Source organism: Geospiza fortis, unplaced genomic scaffold (genome assembly GCF_000277835.1).
Source record: "Geospiza fortis unplaced genomic scaffold, GeoFor_1.0 scaffold23, whole genome shotgun sequence".
Classification (NCBI taxonomy): Eukaryota; Metazoa; Chordata; class Aves; order Passeriformes; family Thraupidae; genus Geospiza; species Geospiza fortis.
In genome coordinates, this window is record NW_005054303.1 from 11,185,091 (window position 1) to 11,202,790 (window position 17,700).

Consider the following 17,700-nt stretch of genomic DNA (forward strand, 5'->3'; position numbering starts at 1 on the left):
CAGAAAAGTGAGAGCCTAAACATGACCTAGAACTCAGCACAACAGACCACAACCTGCTCTGTTTCCACTCCAATACAAGCAATAATCTTTCCACTGCTAAAACCATAAGATTTCTCTTCCTGCTCTGCAGGAATGACTTGTGAACCACCAAATTCACATGCAGCAGAAAAGCGAGGACAAGAACTGCTTTGCCCAAGGGCTGGTCCAAGACATGGAGTCTTTCACTCCCTGTTCTGGAGTCAAAAGTGTACATATTTGGGCACAGTACCAAAAGTGCAGACACTCACTCCTGCTTGTCCTCCCTGAAGATGACTTTGCTGCAAAGGTCACGGAGCAGAAATGCTTCCTCTGTGTTTCACAGGCTGCTGATGCCACGTGGGGAAAATGCGTCAAGGCAGTCACTCCCAGAGCATTAAGGAAAACCGGTTACGAGACAATAGCCTTCCTCAGCTCTGAGAGTGTTTACAAATGTGATAAATGCCAGTGTGTCCTAGCATGCCAGCTTGAAAATAAGTCAAGCACCTGGCCCTTAGCACAAAAGGCTGACTCACCTGCACAGCATCTATTCTGCTTTGAAAAGACCCCAAGTTTAATGCTCCTGGGGACACAAAGTACTCTCATGACGCTGATGGGAGCGGGACTTTTCCTGCCCTTCTCTCCCTCTGCACACACCAGCACAGACACAGTTGTGGGATGGCTCCCCAAGCCAGGGGACAAGAAAGATGGGGACAAAGATGACTTGCATACATGTGATCTCTCTGATAATGCACAAACATCCCCTGACATCAGCTGCCTCCTCTGTTTCAGGGGGAGGGGTGTGAAAAAAACACCACAGAGATAAGAAGCCAGAAATACCTAAATTTATGCTCTATGAAGTTCTAATTCCAGTGTTATTTCCCATCCCATCCTGGAGCTCCACTGAAAACTCATGCATTAAACTGGGCAAGTACTGTAGCAGGAGACACTGCATCAACTAACCCAGGAGAAAACTGTTTCTTGTTCCTACTATATCTTTGCCTTCCCTGCCCAAACCTGTTTACTTTTTACACACAGCTCATCCAAGCTTTTTCCTTTCATTGCAGAGAACTGTGAGTTGGGACTCATGAAAGGTCTTCTGGCTACTACCACTGTAAACAACATTTAAAAAAAAAAGAGAAAAGAGAAAAAGCAGCTTGGTGACAACAGCCACGACACATCAAATATCAAACCTGCTTCACTGCCATTCCTATTACCTTCACTTTCATTTATGTAGAGAAGAAAAATAGGCCAAACAAAACCCATCACTCTTAGGAAGGACCATACTGTGCACCCTCCTGAGTAATCTCTCATACCAGCTTTTCATTCACACTGGAGACAACATTACAAGTCCACTGTGAACCAAATCCCTGCACAAGTTTTGAAAGGACCATAGAAAGATCTAAACAAGAAGAGATCTGAAAACTCTTCCCCCACTTCAAGAAGAAAGTTGTCTCCTCCCCAAGACAGCTTTTTCAAAAATTGCAACACTTTCAGTAACCCACAAGTGATCCTTTTATTTTCAGGAGCAAACTTTACATAACATGAGGAGGCAGTTCCTTGTCATTTGTTTAAGTGAAATCCCAATCTAAGCCACACCGTGTTTGAGCAAAAGACAAATGGAGCCTCTGCAAACTCAGGTTGTCAACTAAAACAAACATCTGAACTCCCACAGTAGGGACTGGGGAAATTGTGTGGGATCATGCGAGATCAAAGCTTTTTCTGCATGGCTGACACACACCTAGGGCACTTCGGGCTGCAGGAACATTACCAGGACAGCACTCTCCTGGCACAGCACTGGAGTTATCAGCAAAAATACATGCAGGTACCTCATACAGATTCATATATTTATTTTTATGGTATCTAATATAGCTACTACAAGTGCAAGGTCAAGTCTAGTCCTACAGTAGCTTATCCTATTTTAGATCTGCCCTGCAACCTCTACAACAGCACATGTGCCCAGGAGCAGTGCAAGGAGCTAATTCACCTGATAACCAGTCTAAACCCTGAACAGATTCACCACTCAGTGCCAAAAAAAGGGTTGGAACACAAGGATGGGACAGGCATGTGACACAGGGAACACCTGGATTTTAATTAGCTGGAGTAACCAGGGAGGCTCAAGTGGAAGTCAACACACTCTTACAGCCAGTAACTTTTACTTGCTCTCCTACCACACCACTTTCTCTTCCTGTTGTCCTTATACATAAAAGGCATCACCATGATGTCTGATCACATTCAAAGCATAAAAATTTTACACCAACCTGGCCAGTAACAAAGCTCATTTGTGCTGAAAACAGAGTCTGGGGAGAGCCATAACATTTTGGGCCCAAGTAATAAAAAAACCACTGGAAAGAGTATGACCACAGATGCCTAGCAAAGGTAACACAAAATTTAAGACCTTCAGAGGTATCCCTGCACATGGCAGGGGGGTTTGGTACCAGATGACCTTAAGGTCCATTCCAACTCCTTAACACTCTATGATAAAACCTGTAAAAATTCCAAAATTATGATGCACAGAAAAGCTGAAGTATCACTTCCTTAACTCGTGCAAACACCCTTTTCTGGAATGCCCAGCAGCTACTCACAGGATTGGCACATTCTAAGTTTAACACTTGACATCAGGAGGCTTTCTAAAGACTGGTTTTGTTTGCTGGGGAAGCAGCCTGTGCATTTGAAGATGAAGTGTTGATGGAAAAAAAGTTCACAGAATCTCAAGGTTGGAAAAGACCTTCAAGATCAAGTCCAACCCATGCCCAAACACCTCAATTAAACCATGCACCCAGTGCCTCATCCAGTCTTTTTTTAAACACATCCAGGGATGGTGACTCCACCACCTCCATTCCCCTTTTAGCACATTTAAAAATGTACAGACCCCGTAAAACCATTATGATTTTTCCCATCAGTAAGACGAGGAAGCACTGCTTTAATATCACAGGAGAAATACATAAGCACAAAAAGTTTTATATCAAGAATGCTAAAGAAAAGGAATAAATCGATGCTCCTCTTATTCATTGCATATGCTTGATGTGTCCAAAAAGTAATGGATAAAAATATTGTGATTATAGCATAAAACACATTCTGCAAGATGAAAAATAGCATTCCATGTCAATAATAGTACCCAACCATATAAACAGAGGAACCACACTAAGCCTGAGTCCTTATCTTGCAATTTTCTAACTTTTGGGTGCTAAACTCTAAAACAAAGCTTGGAATGTAGCTTTTATGCACTATCTATACATTCCTCAACAGATTCCAGGCAACAATACTCGAATTATCCTTGAAGTAACTGGAAAAATAATTCTGGAGCTATTAGGAAAGAAAAACAAACAGTTTTATTAATGTAGTTGCTCCAATCTTGAACAAAAAAATGCTCTCTCATCATGAAATGAGGTTGGATTGGTATTTATTACAGTCCCTAGTCAAAAGCTGACCTAGTCAAAGACTGGCAAGTAGAAGGTCTGGTATCACTCTGAAGAAGATGAGCAACAGCCATTTAATGTGAACTGATCACATTTAAAGGGGCAGATGACACAAACCTCCACCTCTCCCTCATTTCATTCACCTCCAGCTTCTACTGTAAATAGTCCAAGCCAAATATGAGAAGCGACAGTATTAGGACAAACTCCAAGTCTGGTGCTATCAACTTATCTTAAATAAACTGTTTGTCTGTGTTAAGTAAACTATTTAACAGAAAAACAACTGTCAGAAAAACTGATGTACATTTTTAGAAGTGAAAATAAATAGAAGAGGTTTGATCCTGAAAGTAATCATCACATGCAGATTTTCACTATTTCCATGGACTACTTGCATAAGTGAGGCTACTCTGGCACTCAAGCATCTGAAGAACTGAGCCAGTCTTTTAAAACAACAGCCTTGTTAACACAGATCCTTCATCCACGCTTCTGTTGTACTGCTTTGCATTTCAAACAACCAGGAAATAGGAATGCATTGTTTTATATATCAAAAGCTCTATTATCATTATGGTGCAAGGATTCCATATTGCCACAGTTTCATACCTCCTCGATGTTTCTCGTAGGCAGCTCCTCTAAGCACTGACTGTTTCTGGTGCTTGCAGTAATCCTCTGACTCCAGATCCCACCAATCCACTCTTTTATACCACTTGTTCTTATTGGCTACAGGTGTGGCCTGTTAAGATCAGGCCTGCTCCTAATCTTTAGCAATTGGTTCAGCTGTAAGTCTTTAGGGGATAAGATTACATTCTATACTACCTTCATTTACCCATACTGTATCCCCCTACAGGAATGCTAAGTAGAAATTTGATGTTTTGTAATTAGCCATCATAAATTCAGTAAATATGGATGTCAGTCCACAGTGGAAGTGTCTATCAGTGACACAGAGCTGGCACCACCAAGGGTGAAGTCTCTAGAAGAGACCAGCACAGCAAACATTCACTTTCCTACCTCAGGACTTGCCAGATTTAATTGCCCACACCAGATCCTATCTTGCGAGGAAGGAGTCTCTGAAAGCCTTGAAAATCATTTAGGAGAGCATTCAAAAGGTAAAAAAGCCATGTTCTTGCAGGGCCATGCACTGGGGAACAATCCAGAGCAGGGATTCCAAGCCACAGGCTGTGCTGCATTTCCCACAGCTCCCTCCCCTGGGTCAAGGCTCCCCTGGCAGCAGGGCAGGGCTGAATGAGGGCAGCAGTGGCATCAGCCCTGCCCCATTCTGGCTCTCAGGGATGCCCCAAGCCTGCGCCAACGCTGGCAGTGCCAAGGACACTGCTCCAGAGCTGCACCTCCCAGGAGATGCCAGCACAACACCTCCTCTTGGTCTGCACCGAGGAGACACCACCAAGGACAAGAAGTTCTAAGTCTCACTAAAGGAATAAAATTGTGGGGCTGCTTCACACACCTGAAACAGTTGAGCATATCCATATAATGTGCTCAGCATACTGCTTCCATTTCTGAAGCTGCTAAAAAGTGTTTATAGAAATATATATGGAAAAACATCCTGCTGGTGTAATGCTCCAAGCAAATCAATGTAAAAAAATAAGACCTGTCAAAATAAATCAGGATATAAACATGTGCCATTCAAGTGCAGCTTCCTCCTGGTACTAAACTAATATTTCTTTTCAAGAAAGTTAATAGATAAAACAAAAAACTGCACATTGCCAAGAATGGTATTCATCCCATCCCCTCTTTCTACATTACTCTCTGTATTATTACAAAGGCAATACTATGTGTAGTAGAAAATGTTTCTGGTTATTAAATTTTATGTTTCTCTACTCAGTGGCATCACATTCTATGTGGCCTTCTTCTGCAATTAACATCCAAAACACAAATTAAATATTTATGGATAAATGTCAATTATGATTATGAGAAACAATAAAAGGACCATAAATTAAATAATGCAGATAGAACAGTAAAGTATTTTCACATGACCAAAACAATGTTTCAGTGTTAACGCTTTCTTATTTGAATTGAAAATGTAATTATGTACTCATAGATATCATTATTGCATAAAATTTGGTAGACAATACTATTTTTTCAGCATTATGATTAACTCCTAGTAAGAAAAAGCCAAGCAAGACTGGTTGCTTCTTCCAGCAGTGCAACATTATTGGATGCTTCATAGGTATCTCCAGTATGGGACTGTCCAGAGTGCAGTACACAGCTATTCCTAGACTATTTCCATCTTCTGTAATTAATTATCCACAATACTATATTTTGTTCAGTATTACTAGCTCTCCCACATACAATAGTGGGAAAATATTTTGGGTATTTTTAAACTAAGGAACTAACCCCAGGCTTGCTATGAAATTAAAAAAAAAAATTAAAAAGGCAAATACTCCAGTGTGACACTGGGATAACCACCTTGTTGTTTTAAGGTCATTGCTTCTGCTTGCTGATGCTGATTTTTACAAAAAAAAAAAGGTTGGAAACAAAAGCATTTTTACCAAATTACCAAAAGCAGCCAAAAGTCATCAGTGACAACTTAAGGAATTGTAAATTACGTGGGACACGGTGTTCACAAATAAATCAGATTTATGGTTATGTTCAGTTGTTCCTGTTACCTGGAATTAGAATTAGAAGCTCATTAAAAATGAATACATTTCAGAGAATGAAGAGGCACAGCATTGTATTGATGAAAGCTTCATTAAATTTTCAATGATAGAGCTGCTTCTATATTTATGGAGGAAGGACACAGTAGAAAGAAGTTGGGACAATTCTCCTTCAAGCAACTTTGCATCTTTCTACTCTACCTAGAAAACAAATGGATTTCAAAACAAAATGTTGGACTAATTAGGTGTAAGAGAAAGCATCTGTGGTCCATTATATTCAAGGAATAGTCACTTTCAGGTCAGCATTTGTTCTTGTATTTATTTGCCAATTACACAACTGATACTCCAAAAGAAAGAAACCAGGAGAGAGAAATCAGGTTTGAATGATCAAGCTCATATAAAATACTGGCTCTGTATTTTATCTGAACTCAATGGCACAGTCACTTCTTAGAATATTCACTTTAAAAAAAAACAGAGTATGGGAAATGAAGCTTTACCTAGCAAACAGTAAGAGATAACTTCCTGTGCAAGCAGAAATGTAAATCTATTTATCAAAGTCATGCAGTAATGCAGCTTTGTTTTTACTGCAGAGACTGAAGCCAAGAAACAGACAGAAAGCAAACTATAGCCAAGCCCACTACTCAACCAAATTTCTCATATTACCATTGGCAAGTCAGACAATTAAAATCTCCATATGTAACCCAGGCTACACGAAAGAAAGCAGAACCAAAAACGCAAAAGTGAAAACTCAAGCGGTCTGATCCCTCTTGTGGTCGTGCACCACAATATAAATTTATTATATCTCCACATTGTGCTAGCCAGTTTCCTTTGGAAAAAAGGCTTATGCAATCAGGCTGCTACTCAGCTCCTCCCCTCAATATCCATTACCTTATGTCAACTAAGCCAGGCAGCAGGGTAGAGGCCTCAATGTCATGTTATTCCTCTAACAACCTGCATGATATATGGCCCAGGCATTACATGTTTTTCTTAACACACAGTTAAAGTGCATGGCCTGCCAGGCACCAGGATGAGGGCTTGTTCTTTCCAGTTTGTTAGGATCCCACCTCTTTCAGCCTTTTGGATAGGCAACACTCAGCTAACACACACAGGCAATGCCAGTTTATCCTCAGACCTTGTTTATTCTGCCCTGCTCAAATCCTGCTTCGACACGTTTACTGTTTTTCTCCCCCTCTCCAGTTTTCTTTGGCATGCACAGGCAGCATTAAATAACTGACCTTCTCAAAACCACCATGAGGTAGCATTATCCCCACATTACCAGATAAGGAAATTAAGCCACTATAATTAATGCTTGAAGCATGCCCAAATTTCACATTCCTGATTTGAGAGTGATTAGCATTAGCGCTCTATAGGATTTCCTCTGCTCAAAGCCTGGCTCCCAGGGAGGGCAGGAGCAGTTGCCCAGAGCCTGCACTGCCACAGGGGCATCCCATGGGCACAGCAGAGCCCCTACAAAATGCTGCACTCCAGGAACTTGGCCAACTCCACCCCAGGGCTCTGTAAAACACTCCAACACCCGGGTGCTGCCCCAGCCCAGTGAGAGAACACAGATCTGAGTGCCCTCCTGCACCTTTCCTCTTCTCCTGGCCAAGATTTTTGTATCTAGGCTTGGCTAATTTCCATCTAGACACCTACAGCCCCACACCACAATGCTCAAGCACACACACTTACTGTCCTCACCTCTGATTGCCACAGCCTCCCCATGCCTTCATCCTCCAAGAACTTCACATCTTGCTACACACTTCCTGAGCTCCAGTTTTTCCCCAGTTTTCCAAGGTTGTCCCAAATCCTTCCCTAGCCCAGTCATCACTCCTTCTCTCAGCTCCTCAAGCAGTCATGTCCCTTTCTCTAAGCAAGTCTCCCTTGTGATCTTGCATCTTCCTTTGTGCCATATAGTCAGACTGGGAGTCAGCCTCCCCTCTGGACCACTCCAGCATTTCAGATTCCCCAGAGCCACAAGGTGTTTCCCAGTCACAGCTTCCCTATAGAAGAGATGCTTCCTTTCAAAATCTGTCAGCTGGCAGCAAAGGTTCCCCCACAGACCCCATGCAATTTGAGCTCCCTAATTTCATCCCAAGAAAAAAATCTCCAAGGGGCTGTTCCACTCACCCATCACTGAGATTCTGCCCATGTGAAGGCAGCTAATTCTGCACACACCTCCTGTATTACCCTTCCCCAAAACCAGGCAGACAGAAGAGATATCAAAGGTTTGTTTGGCAAAATTTTGTTGCAAGAGTAGAAACTAAAAAGTTCAAAGTAATGCAGCACTTCTAGACTAAGCTCAACAAATATCTCTGCAGCTCCTGAATTCCTCCAAGCCTGCTCAGCTGAACGTTCAGGAACATCCCATCACCCTGGCACTGCCCTCAGTCCTGTTAACCTCCCTCACTCCCTTTACAGAACACAACCATACCCCAAAACTAAAGAGAACTTTTCTTTTTTTTTTCCTAAAACAAGGGATCTTGGGGATTTAAAGGCAGCCTCCCATTTGTAGTTCACAGCACATCAGTCACAAGCTTATCAAACTACACAATTGCCACTGACAGTATTTCCTGACGCCGTCCAGGGTGTGTAAGGACGACTTTTTCAGCCTTTTAAAGCCTACAGACACTACTTCCAGAACTATCTGGACTCTTCTGTTTACACAAGGCTATTCATGTACTCACAGTAAAGATTACCTAGCCACTAGTTACACCTACAGATTGTTCAATTCCTAATCCCCACAAGGATACCTTTTTTTTTACAGATAAACACATGACACCCTGCAAGTAAGACAAGTTAAACATTTGTCTGCCTGTACTTGTCTGGGACCAGAGATCTTCCTCCTTCACCCTGGCTCTGAGGGCAGCTCTTGCAATACATCTAATCCCAGTGCCAGACTTTCCTGCCCAGTTAGACCCAACACTTCCCATTCTGGCTCAGCAGTCTGAAGGTGTCAACAGTGGCCAAACCACTCCCTTGCCTTTTGCTGTCTAGGAACATCAGTCCTCCTTTGCCACCCTGGCAGTCTGGCCACACTTCTTGGAACTTATAAAAAACTGAAGAGCACAACATTCTTGGGAACTTTCACCTTAACATTTGTTCTTAAGAGGAAAGCAGGAAAATACATTTCTTCTCACTCTGTTCCATCCCAATATTTCCTAACTCTCAGCAGAGCCATTTATCTTCTCTAAAATCTTAAAGAAGGTGTCATGCTCATGTTAGGCCCAGGATTCTGCAAATGCTTAGACATAATCTAACCTCAGTGCCAGCCATTGAGGCAGGACTGTGTGGGCACAGCAAAAATCATTACCTCATGTTTCCCAATTTGAAGCCAAAATATTTATCAGACAGATGACTTCCTCATTGTTCCTTTGTGACAGAGCCATCTTGTTCTCACTGATCTGAACCTACCTACATTTCACACAAAAAATCCTGCAAGAATTTCCTTATATATTTCTCCCCCCACACACATTATAGTAAAAAAAAAAACAACTTAATATCATTTTCAGAGGATAAAAAAATGTTTTTAGCTATGACAAAGTTTAATTTTGTCACATATAGCAGCAGCTCCTGCTAAGATCTTTTCTCAGATTTGGTCTCATCAAAACTAATTCTTGCAAAATATTTTTTTAAAAAGAGAAATCAGGTAAATGTCTTTACAAAATTCAGATCACTGTTAGGACTACTATTTGTGATTTTTATTGCAACCAGAGTGGTCTGTGAGAAAACATCCATTGTTCCCTGCATATCATCAAACCAAGAGAGGGATCCAGCAACATGAAACTGAAGTGTCCCCAGTGCAAGCTCAGCTGTGCCTGTCCCACAGCCTGTTACTTTCAGGGAATTTTCTTTATTTCTTCACCAGATATGAACAGTGGAGTATTCAATTCAACTTCCAAAATGTTGACCTGGCTTTTCTTCAGACTTCACCTTCAGCTATCCAGCAGGGGAGGAACAACCAACCAAAGCCCCTAAGAAAGAGCATGCACACAAATACAACCTCTGGGCATTTGCAACAGGGCACTTCTGAACCTGCCCTGCTGTGAATTTACCGTTACCAAGATACATGTGCTTCCTAAAATGACTCAGGAATCTATTTGCTTAATTTCATAAATATTAAACTTATGCATATGGCTTATTAACATCTGACAGCTAATGCAACCACACAGAAGCAAGTCCATTGTCCTTTTTCGTCACAAACCCGCAGAATTATTGTCTTCAATTAAAATGAAGTAGATGCAATTAAAAGAGAAAAGAAAAACCTGCCTAATATGAAATTGTTTAAACAACTCTTGTCTTTGCCTTCTTTTGAGAAGCACCTGTTTTCACCACAGATTTACCACACCTGTGTCAGACCATTACCATATTCACCCTAACAGGGGGAGCATTCACCCAAACCAGAAGGGGCCAAGCGTGTTGGAACAAACACTCCTCAAGCTGGGACCCAAACCCACTTCCAGGAGCACAGAATGGTTTGGGTTGGAAGGGACCTCAAAGATCATCTCCATTCCAATCCCCTGCCAGAGGCAGAGACACCTTCCACTAGAACAGGCTGCTCAGAGCTCCATCCAGTCTGTTCTTGAACACTCCCAGGGATGGGGCAGCCACAGCTTCTCCTGCCAACCTATCCCAGAGCCTCACCACCCCCACAGTAAGGAATTTTTTTCTAATAACTAATCTAAACCTGCTCTCTTTTGGTGTGAAGCCATTCCCCCTGTCCTGTCACTGCTTGCTCTTGTAAAGTCTCCAATCCAGGCTGCAGATCCAAACAGATTGAATTTCCAGAACCAAGGAAAAAGAATTGACTTTTCCATTTACTGACTGGACAGACAGGATATAAACAACAGCTTTCCTTTTGCCAAGGTCACAAGGAGCAGAACCATAACTTAAATTTCCAAAAAGTACTTACAGGGAATGAAGAGTAGAGCCCTGTGAGCTTTGCTAAGTAGAAAAGAAGTATTACCAAGCAGACATGACAACTGATAGCTCAACAGAGAAAAGAGAAGATTTTCTAAATGTGCCAGTTTTAAAACAAAAGAATTAAACTGAGGCATTAACACCACTTCATCAGAAGTATCAAGACCATGACTCAGAGCCAAATCTAAAAGCAAATATCCACTGTCAGAACTGGATGGCAGAAGGAAATAACCTCTTGGGTATTTCAGCAATGATTTAATCACCTCCCATGACTAACTTGTAGAGACTTTGGAAGCCTAATGGGATGAAACTGGATCCAAAGAACATCTAATCCCAATTAATAAAACCAGGAAAAACTCTAAAAAGACAAAGAAGAAAGATGACCTAGATTTTTATTCCCTAAGAAGTCAGGAAAAGGCTTTCTTTCAGAGGGAATACATCCTACTTAACATAAAAATAAAAAAAAAAAAAAAAGATTGCTTCCTCTGAGGAAGCAGACAGGCTTTGATCGTGCAATTACTTCAATCAAGCATCAGTTAAAGTCTCATAGCAGATCTGACAAAGTGAGTAAAAAACTCTCTGATGCGTCTCCCAAGTCACACAGAAGAAACTAAGAATTCTTTCAGAGGTGGAAATTACTGGGAATGAAACACATTTACACAGTTTTCATTATTATCTCCCCAAAGCAAAGCAGGCATGTTCAGGACCACCCCAAGTGCCTGTTCTGGTTGAGATTTTCAACTGCATATAGTCCCAATCTGCTTTAATCCGCCAAGATTGTTCATGCTTTTCATACAGGCAAGGATTTACCATCCAGGAATCTAAGCTAAGGTGTGATATGGTAATAACAGCAAAAAACCAAGCCTCAGAGACAAAGCAGAACACTTGCTCTTCCAGATGAGCCAATTTTAAAGCATGCAGCTTCACAAAATGGTTAAAAAAGCCAAATTAACAGTGTCATAGGAAGGTCCTCCTTTCCACCCTATTCCTACCTCATCTGTAGACAGAGATTTGTACAGATGACCTTGCACCACCTCTGATGTCTGACTAACCATTCACAAGCCACTTCAACTTGCTAGTTCTGTACAAACAGCATTAACTGACCAAAAAAGCTCATTTTCTGTCAGATCAGCAAACCAGATCAGCTCCTGCAAGGGGTCTGGTAAGCACCAAAGCCTGGTGGCTATTTCCCTTGTGCCTGCTGCTGTTCACAAATCTTGAATCCACACTCCATGGCTGAACCAGCACACTCACACTTGCTTGTGCTCCAAAGCCCACACAACCACTTTTTTTGGCCTAAAAATCACATTTATTACAGCCAATCTTTATGTTTACAAATGACAGGCCTGAATCATTGTCCTTGTATATCTTGCATTCAAGGTATTTTCTTTGGAAAAAAAAGCTTGCCAAATCAAATTCAAATGCATATTTAAACCCCCCTAATTCCCACAAGCTGAAATTAAAAGTTGCAGGTCTGACAGATCTTCACTGCCTACCTCTAGTTTAGACTTCTTCATTCAAACTCACTTGGCTGAAATACAGTTTTATGTTATTTTCCAAAGTCTCCAGGGCTTTCCCCCATCCTGGAAGAAAGGCATTTTCTTGAACCACACTGCAGAGAAGAATGCAGCAGGAAGCCAAGCCATCCTTTCACTTGGAAGGGGTTGAAACAAGAAGATTCCAAACTGTTTTCCAACAAGTCCAGCCCCACGCACTGGCATGAGCCCCCATTCCCCTGAATTCACCAGGGATGTTCCTGCTTCTACCTCCCAGGGAATCTGACAGCCACAAAACTCCAAAAGCTTCTGACATTAAAATAAATACACAAATAATGAAAGCTTTGTTTCTTCACATTGCAGCTGTTAACACCTCAATTAGAGCTCTCCAAGGATGCACTTCCCCCCTAATGAATCCCTGGGAACACCTAACAGGGTGCAGGGCAGATTAGAGAATCCCCACAACACAGCTTGGTGAATTGATGTCTCCCCTGAGCAACACAAAGCTGGGCCTAGAGACAGTCAGCTTTGTTACACTGTCTTCATTCTGAAGTCTTATTAACAAATTAAATGAGAAATAAATACATCTCCCTCTGGGAACAGGAGAAAAAAAACCCTATATTTTATTAAGGAGCCCAGACACATTTCCAGAAGTCTCTTTAAAACAGGAGGCCAGACACCTTTCCAGAAGTCTTTTTAAGACCAGAAAAGCTTAGAATGAAGCAATTTCATCAGCTACCATCTAAGATTGTGGCAGTACATGAACAAACCCAAAACCACCAAACTGGCAGCAGCTGAAATGAAGCTTCCCAGCTTTCTGTGGAGGCTGCTCTGGTCCCTGAGCCCTTGTCTCCCAGAGATGTCAAGCTTGGAAAAGATACTTTGTCAAGACAGCACAAGAGCTGGCATGACACTGGGGAAGAAAAGGAGTTTCTTTGCTTTTGCTGGACTGCAGACACCCACATTTCCTCTCTCTACAAGCCATGATGGCTCCCAAGTAGCTGGAGCACCAGGACTGACTCCTAAGGAAGAGCTTTTCACACCAGTTTCCTTACTGATCCCTGTAAAAGGCAGTGGGATAACAAAGGTGAACCAGCAGTCCCAATTAAGTACCTTTTTTACCTAACATTTTTGTGTCTCCTTCTTGGAGACCATATGGTCCAAGTTTATAGGCAAGAATAAATCTCTTTACCCACTCCTGTTTGCAGTAACAACCTTAACGTTCTTTTAATGCAGGTTTGGGTGGATACATTTCCCCTCCTCTTTATGTAAGTAAATCAGTGGGATATGCTTAACCTGCCTCCTAAAACTCAACACAGGCCATGAAATCCAAGCAGGCAGAGTAAAAGATAATTCATGGTCTCAAGTGAAGCCAGGTGGATTACAACTCCATTGGCAAGCATGCACCCAGCATCTGCAGGCTTAGAAAAGACTCTAGGAATTGTCTGAAAAACCAAAAATTGTCATGCATGCACAACAGATTTTGAATATAATTCTTGAGTGAGCTTCTAAAAGAAAGCAAAGCCATCAGTGCATGTTAGAAACTAATGCATTACAGGACTTTAATCAAGCATTGCTCCATAATTAGACACACTTTTCCCTGCACAAGTTTTTTTAAAGCCAAGTATCTGATGCCTTGAACCTCTGTTATACTCAAGAAAATAAACTTTAAAAGACATTCATTATTCTTGAACTAAGCATTTCCTCACTAAGTCCCATCCTAGAACAACTTTTAACTGCTAATTTATCATCCTCCCTCCCAGTGACAGGGAAGATTTATAGTGGAAAAGGCTTATTTAACATTACTCTGATGCCAAAAACACATGGTGTTACACTTTTGGTGATACTGGTCAAGAAGCAATAACCAAGGAAAACAAACTACTAAGAAATAACTCCCCCAAAAAACCCACTCCCCCAATTGTAAGGCTTGGCATGGTTCTATTGGAATAAACTGCAGTGGAATCCCAACCTGAAGATTGTTTATAAAAGACCAAATGTCTGATTTCATCTTCTTGCAGCCACCTGCCTACCCCTTATCTCCACTGCAGCAGTGCTGTGCTTATCAGCACTCTGATTTGCCAGGAGCACATTCCAGAGCCCCAGTGCCCTTGGGAGAACTGCCCATGCCAAAGGTGCAGCCCTGGGAGAAAGGCACTGTGAGATTTCTAACGTGGGCTCAAGCAAAGGATGAGAGAGGAGAAATGCTACCTGCACGAGCTGCCAAAATCCAGAGCCAATCTGATGGCAGGGTCAAGGTCACAGTAAGAAAAGAGATGGGAGGCCAGCACAGGGATTTTCACACATAGCATCCACCTCAGATGAGATTTAAATGAATGAAGTGAGGAAGATGAGAGGAATGAACAGCCAAACCTCCAAAGCACAGGATTTCATAGCAAGAAGAACCTTCACTGTAACCATCTGTCAAAAAGAAAGAAAAAAAAGACATCTGTTGCCCAATAAGTTCTCAGATATTCTGAGGTGCTTTAAAAAAGAGGTGAGAAGCAAAAAAATAGAGGGGGAAATAAACCATGATAAAAAGAATGGCTCTTCTATTTCATTCTAATCAGAGAGCACCTAAGAACATGGAAGTGGAAACAACCTGCCTGACAGAAGGCATAAGAAGACAACTCTCACAGTTCTTCAGAAGGGAAAACAGAATCACAAAATGAATAAAATGAACTCCTGATAAAACCACAAGCTTTCTGAAAACCAGACGAAAAAAAGATCTGAAGCTTACTGATAAATCATCTCAGCCTAGTAAAGGCTCTTCAATATTTTAAAATTCAAGATATTTTGCACAAGTGCAAATCACATCACTGGAGGTCACTTCATTAAGTGAACAGCACAGTTGACAGAATGGGAAAGGTCAGGGCTTTAGGAAAGAAACTACCAGGAGGCAGCACTGAAGGTAAAATGAAAATATTCCTGCAATGCAAGAAAGCACAGCTGAAGCAGGAGCGCATTAACCTACAATTCAATGAGAGGGAAAATCTCTAACAGATGATGCCAAAGCACTTGGGGCATTTTCTGCATCAATCTCCACTCAGTAAGATGGATTAGCTGGCTAATGTAACTCATAGCACAGCAGAAGGAGCAGGAGCCCAGGCTAGAACTGGGAAATGCATTACAGCAGCTGCTCCAAAGCTCCCGAGCCAGCAAAGCCACGGCTCTGAATTTTCCATGCAGATTTCTCAGCACACTTCAAACAAAAAGCACCACAAAAGCAATGTGCTTCTGCAGACAGCTTAATGAGCCTCCATAAACCCATGGACCTGTAGTCCATAAACCTGGGGACTATATCCAGGGGTTACAGCATTAGGAGCGCTTCAAGGTTTTCAAATCTGGTAGATGCAATATTTACCCTTTGAAAACTGACAAAAGAAGTTTTGGAGCATCTCTGCTCTCTGCATTAAGCTCCAACAACCTAAAGACGGACTAAAGCACCTGCCTCTAAAGAGCAGGAAACAAGTACACAGGAAAACAGACCAGAGTCAGGTTTACCATCAGATCCTGGGAAGATGCCAAAATAATCTGAGGGAAAAAACCTATCTCCTGCATATGTCAGATAACAGAACAGACGAGATTCAACACACAATTTCTTATAAATCACATCAAAGGAATATAATTCCCTCCAATAGCACAGTAACAATATAGGTAGTGAAACACAACTACAGGCAATATAGTTTTGGTTTAACTGGACTTTTGACACTATTAAACTGACAGCCATACAATCTAAACAAAAGTAGAACATACTGAAGTACTCAGAGATTATTAGAAACCCACACCCAGAGATAAGCTATCATTATTTCAGTCAGAGAAAATTGGTAGCAAGCCCATTCACATGGCTTTAATCTTTTCACATTCTCCACTGTTACAGAAAGTAACCAGGGGAAGAGGGGGTTTAGCAATGAACTTACTGCAGGCAACTTTATATTTTGCTCTGCCTCACTTGGATTTCTTATGGTGACAAGAAACAATTTCCAGTATCTCCCAGACATTCTGCCCACAAACTACACATTGAAAAATATCAGGATGTTAACAGAGAATAATCTCAGGCAGTTTCAAAAACTTGGATGGAGGGTCTCAAAATTCCCAGTCACTTGAAGCAAATAAAAGTCACATGAAGTAACAAATTGTTTAAGAGAGCAAAAAGGTAATAATAATAATCATCATCATCATCACCTGCACAATATAACATGGAAAGCAAGCTTGGATTCTGTTCTGCCCACAGATGTGCTGAGTGGTAAAGTGCTAAAGAGTCTGGGGCTTATGTTCAACATAAATCAAATGTATCACTGCAAAAAAACTAAATACATCAAGAGTCATCATCCTGCCTGGATGAAATGCAGGCAGGAAAAAAATGAAAAAGAACACAAAATGAAAAGAACACAAAACAATTTTGACTCTGGCTGTTGCACTAATGACTCAGATGGAACACCATGTCCACCTTCAATAAAATGCAAACCAAGTGGAAAACCCCAGTGAGATTAACCCCCAAATGTAACAAAAAAAAAAATTCATTAAAAATCACTGAAGAGAGGAGACAGAAGCAATGGGATTTCTTCAGAGTGAAAAACACGCGAGAGAAAGCCCTCAAAGTATTGCAGACATTCCTACAAAAGAGAAGTAATAAAGAGTTCACAAGTGTATAAAATTCACAGTAGAGTTCTTAAATGCTTCAATTACAGCAAACAAATTTAGATTGGAAATTAGGAGTAGCATTTTCAATGGTAACAACTGCAAAATATCAAAATAGACTGACTAAGGATAAATGTCCATCAGAAACTTATGTTAGCTCATTAAACATTCTTTCCTTGTGACTGAAATATGGTGAATTTATGAGAACAAGTCAGTCACCTCCTTTCATTCACAGGTGGGTCATCTGAGCTTCTAGATAAATTACTATGGAAATTCATTAACCATTACTAAGAAACAACTTCCAGCATGAAGGCTTTGTGTGGAAACAGCAATAGATATAGAGCCCTGAGGGAGCTCTTGGAAGGAAAACACAGAGGACAAGTGGCACACTTGAACCACATTGAGATGGAGAGTCCTTAATCACAACAGAAACAAACCCAGAGCTCCTACTCTGCCACAGAGATGCAAACAACAAGAGCTCGGCTGCAGAAACAAGAAGCAAGACAAGAACATCAACCCCAAACACGGTATCAGCAACTGCACCAGTAAAGCAGAAAACACCATTAATTGTCTCGAGCAAAACTCAGACACAAAAAAAAAAAGCCCAAA

At 41.4% G+C, this 17,700-nt stretch overlaps 1 protein-coding gene across 1 annotated transcript in view; it reads right to left on the reverse strand.

The window, feature by feature from the left end:
- The window catches only part of MNAT1 (MNAT1 component of CDK activating kinase), a 115,083-nt gene extending 100,321 nt beyond the window's left edge, over positions 1-14,762 (reverse strand). The window contains exon 1 of the mRNA XM_031066196.1: positions 14,662-14,762. Coding sequence (XP_030922056.1) covers positions 14,662-14,762 — 101 coding nt within the window. The remainder of the gene's footprint in view (positions 1-14,661) is intronic.
- Positions 14,763-17,700: the final 2,938 nt, after the last annotated feature.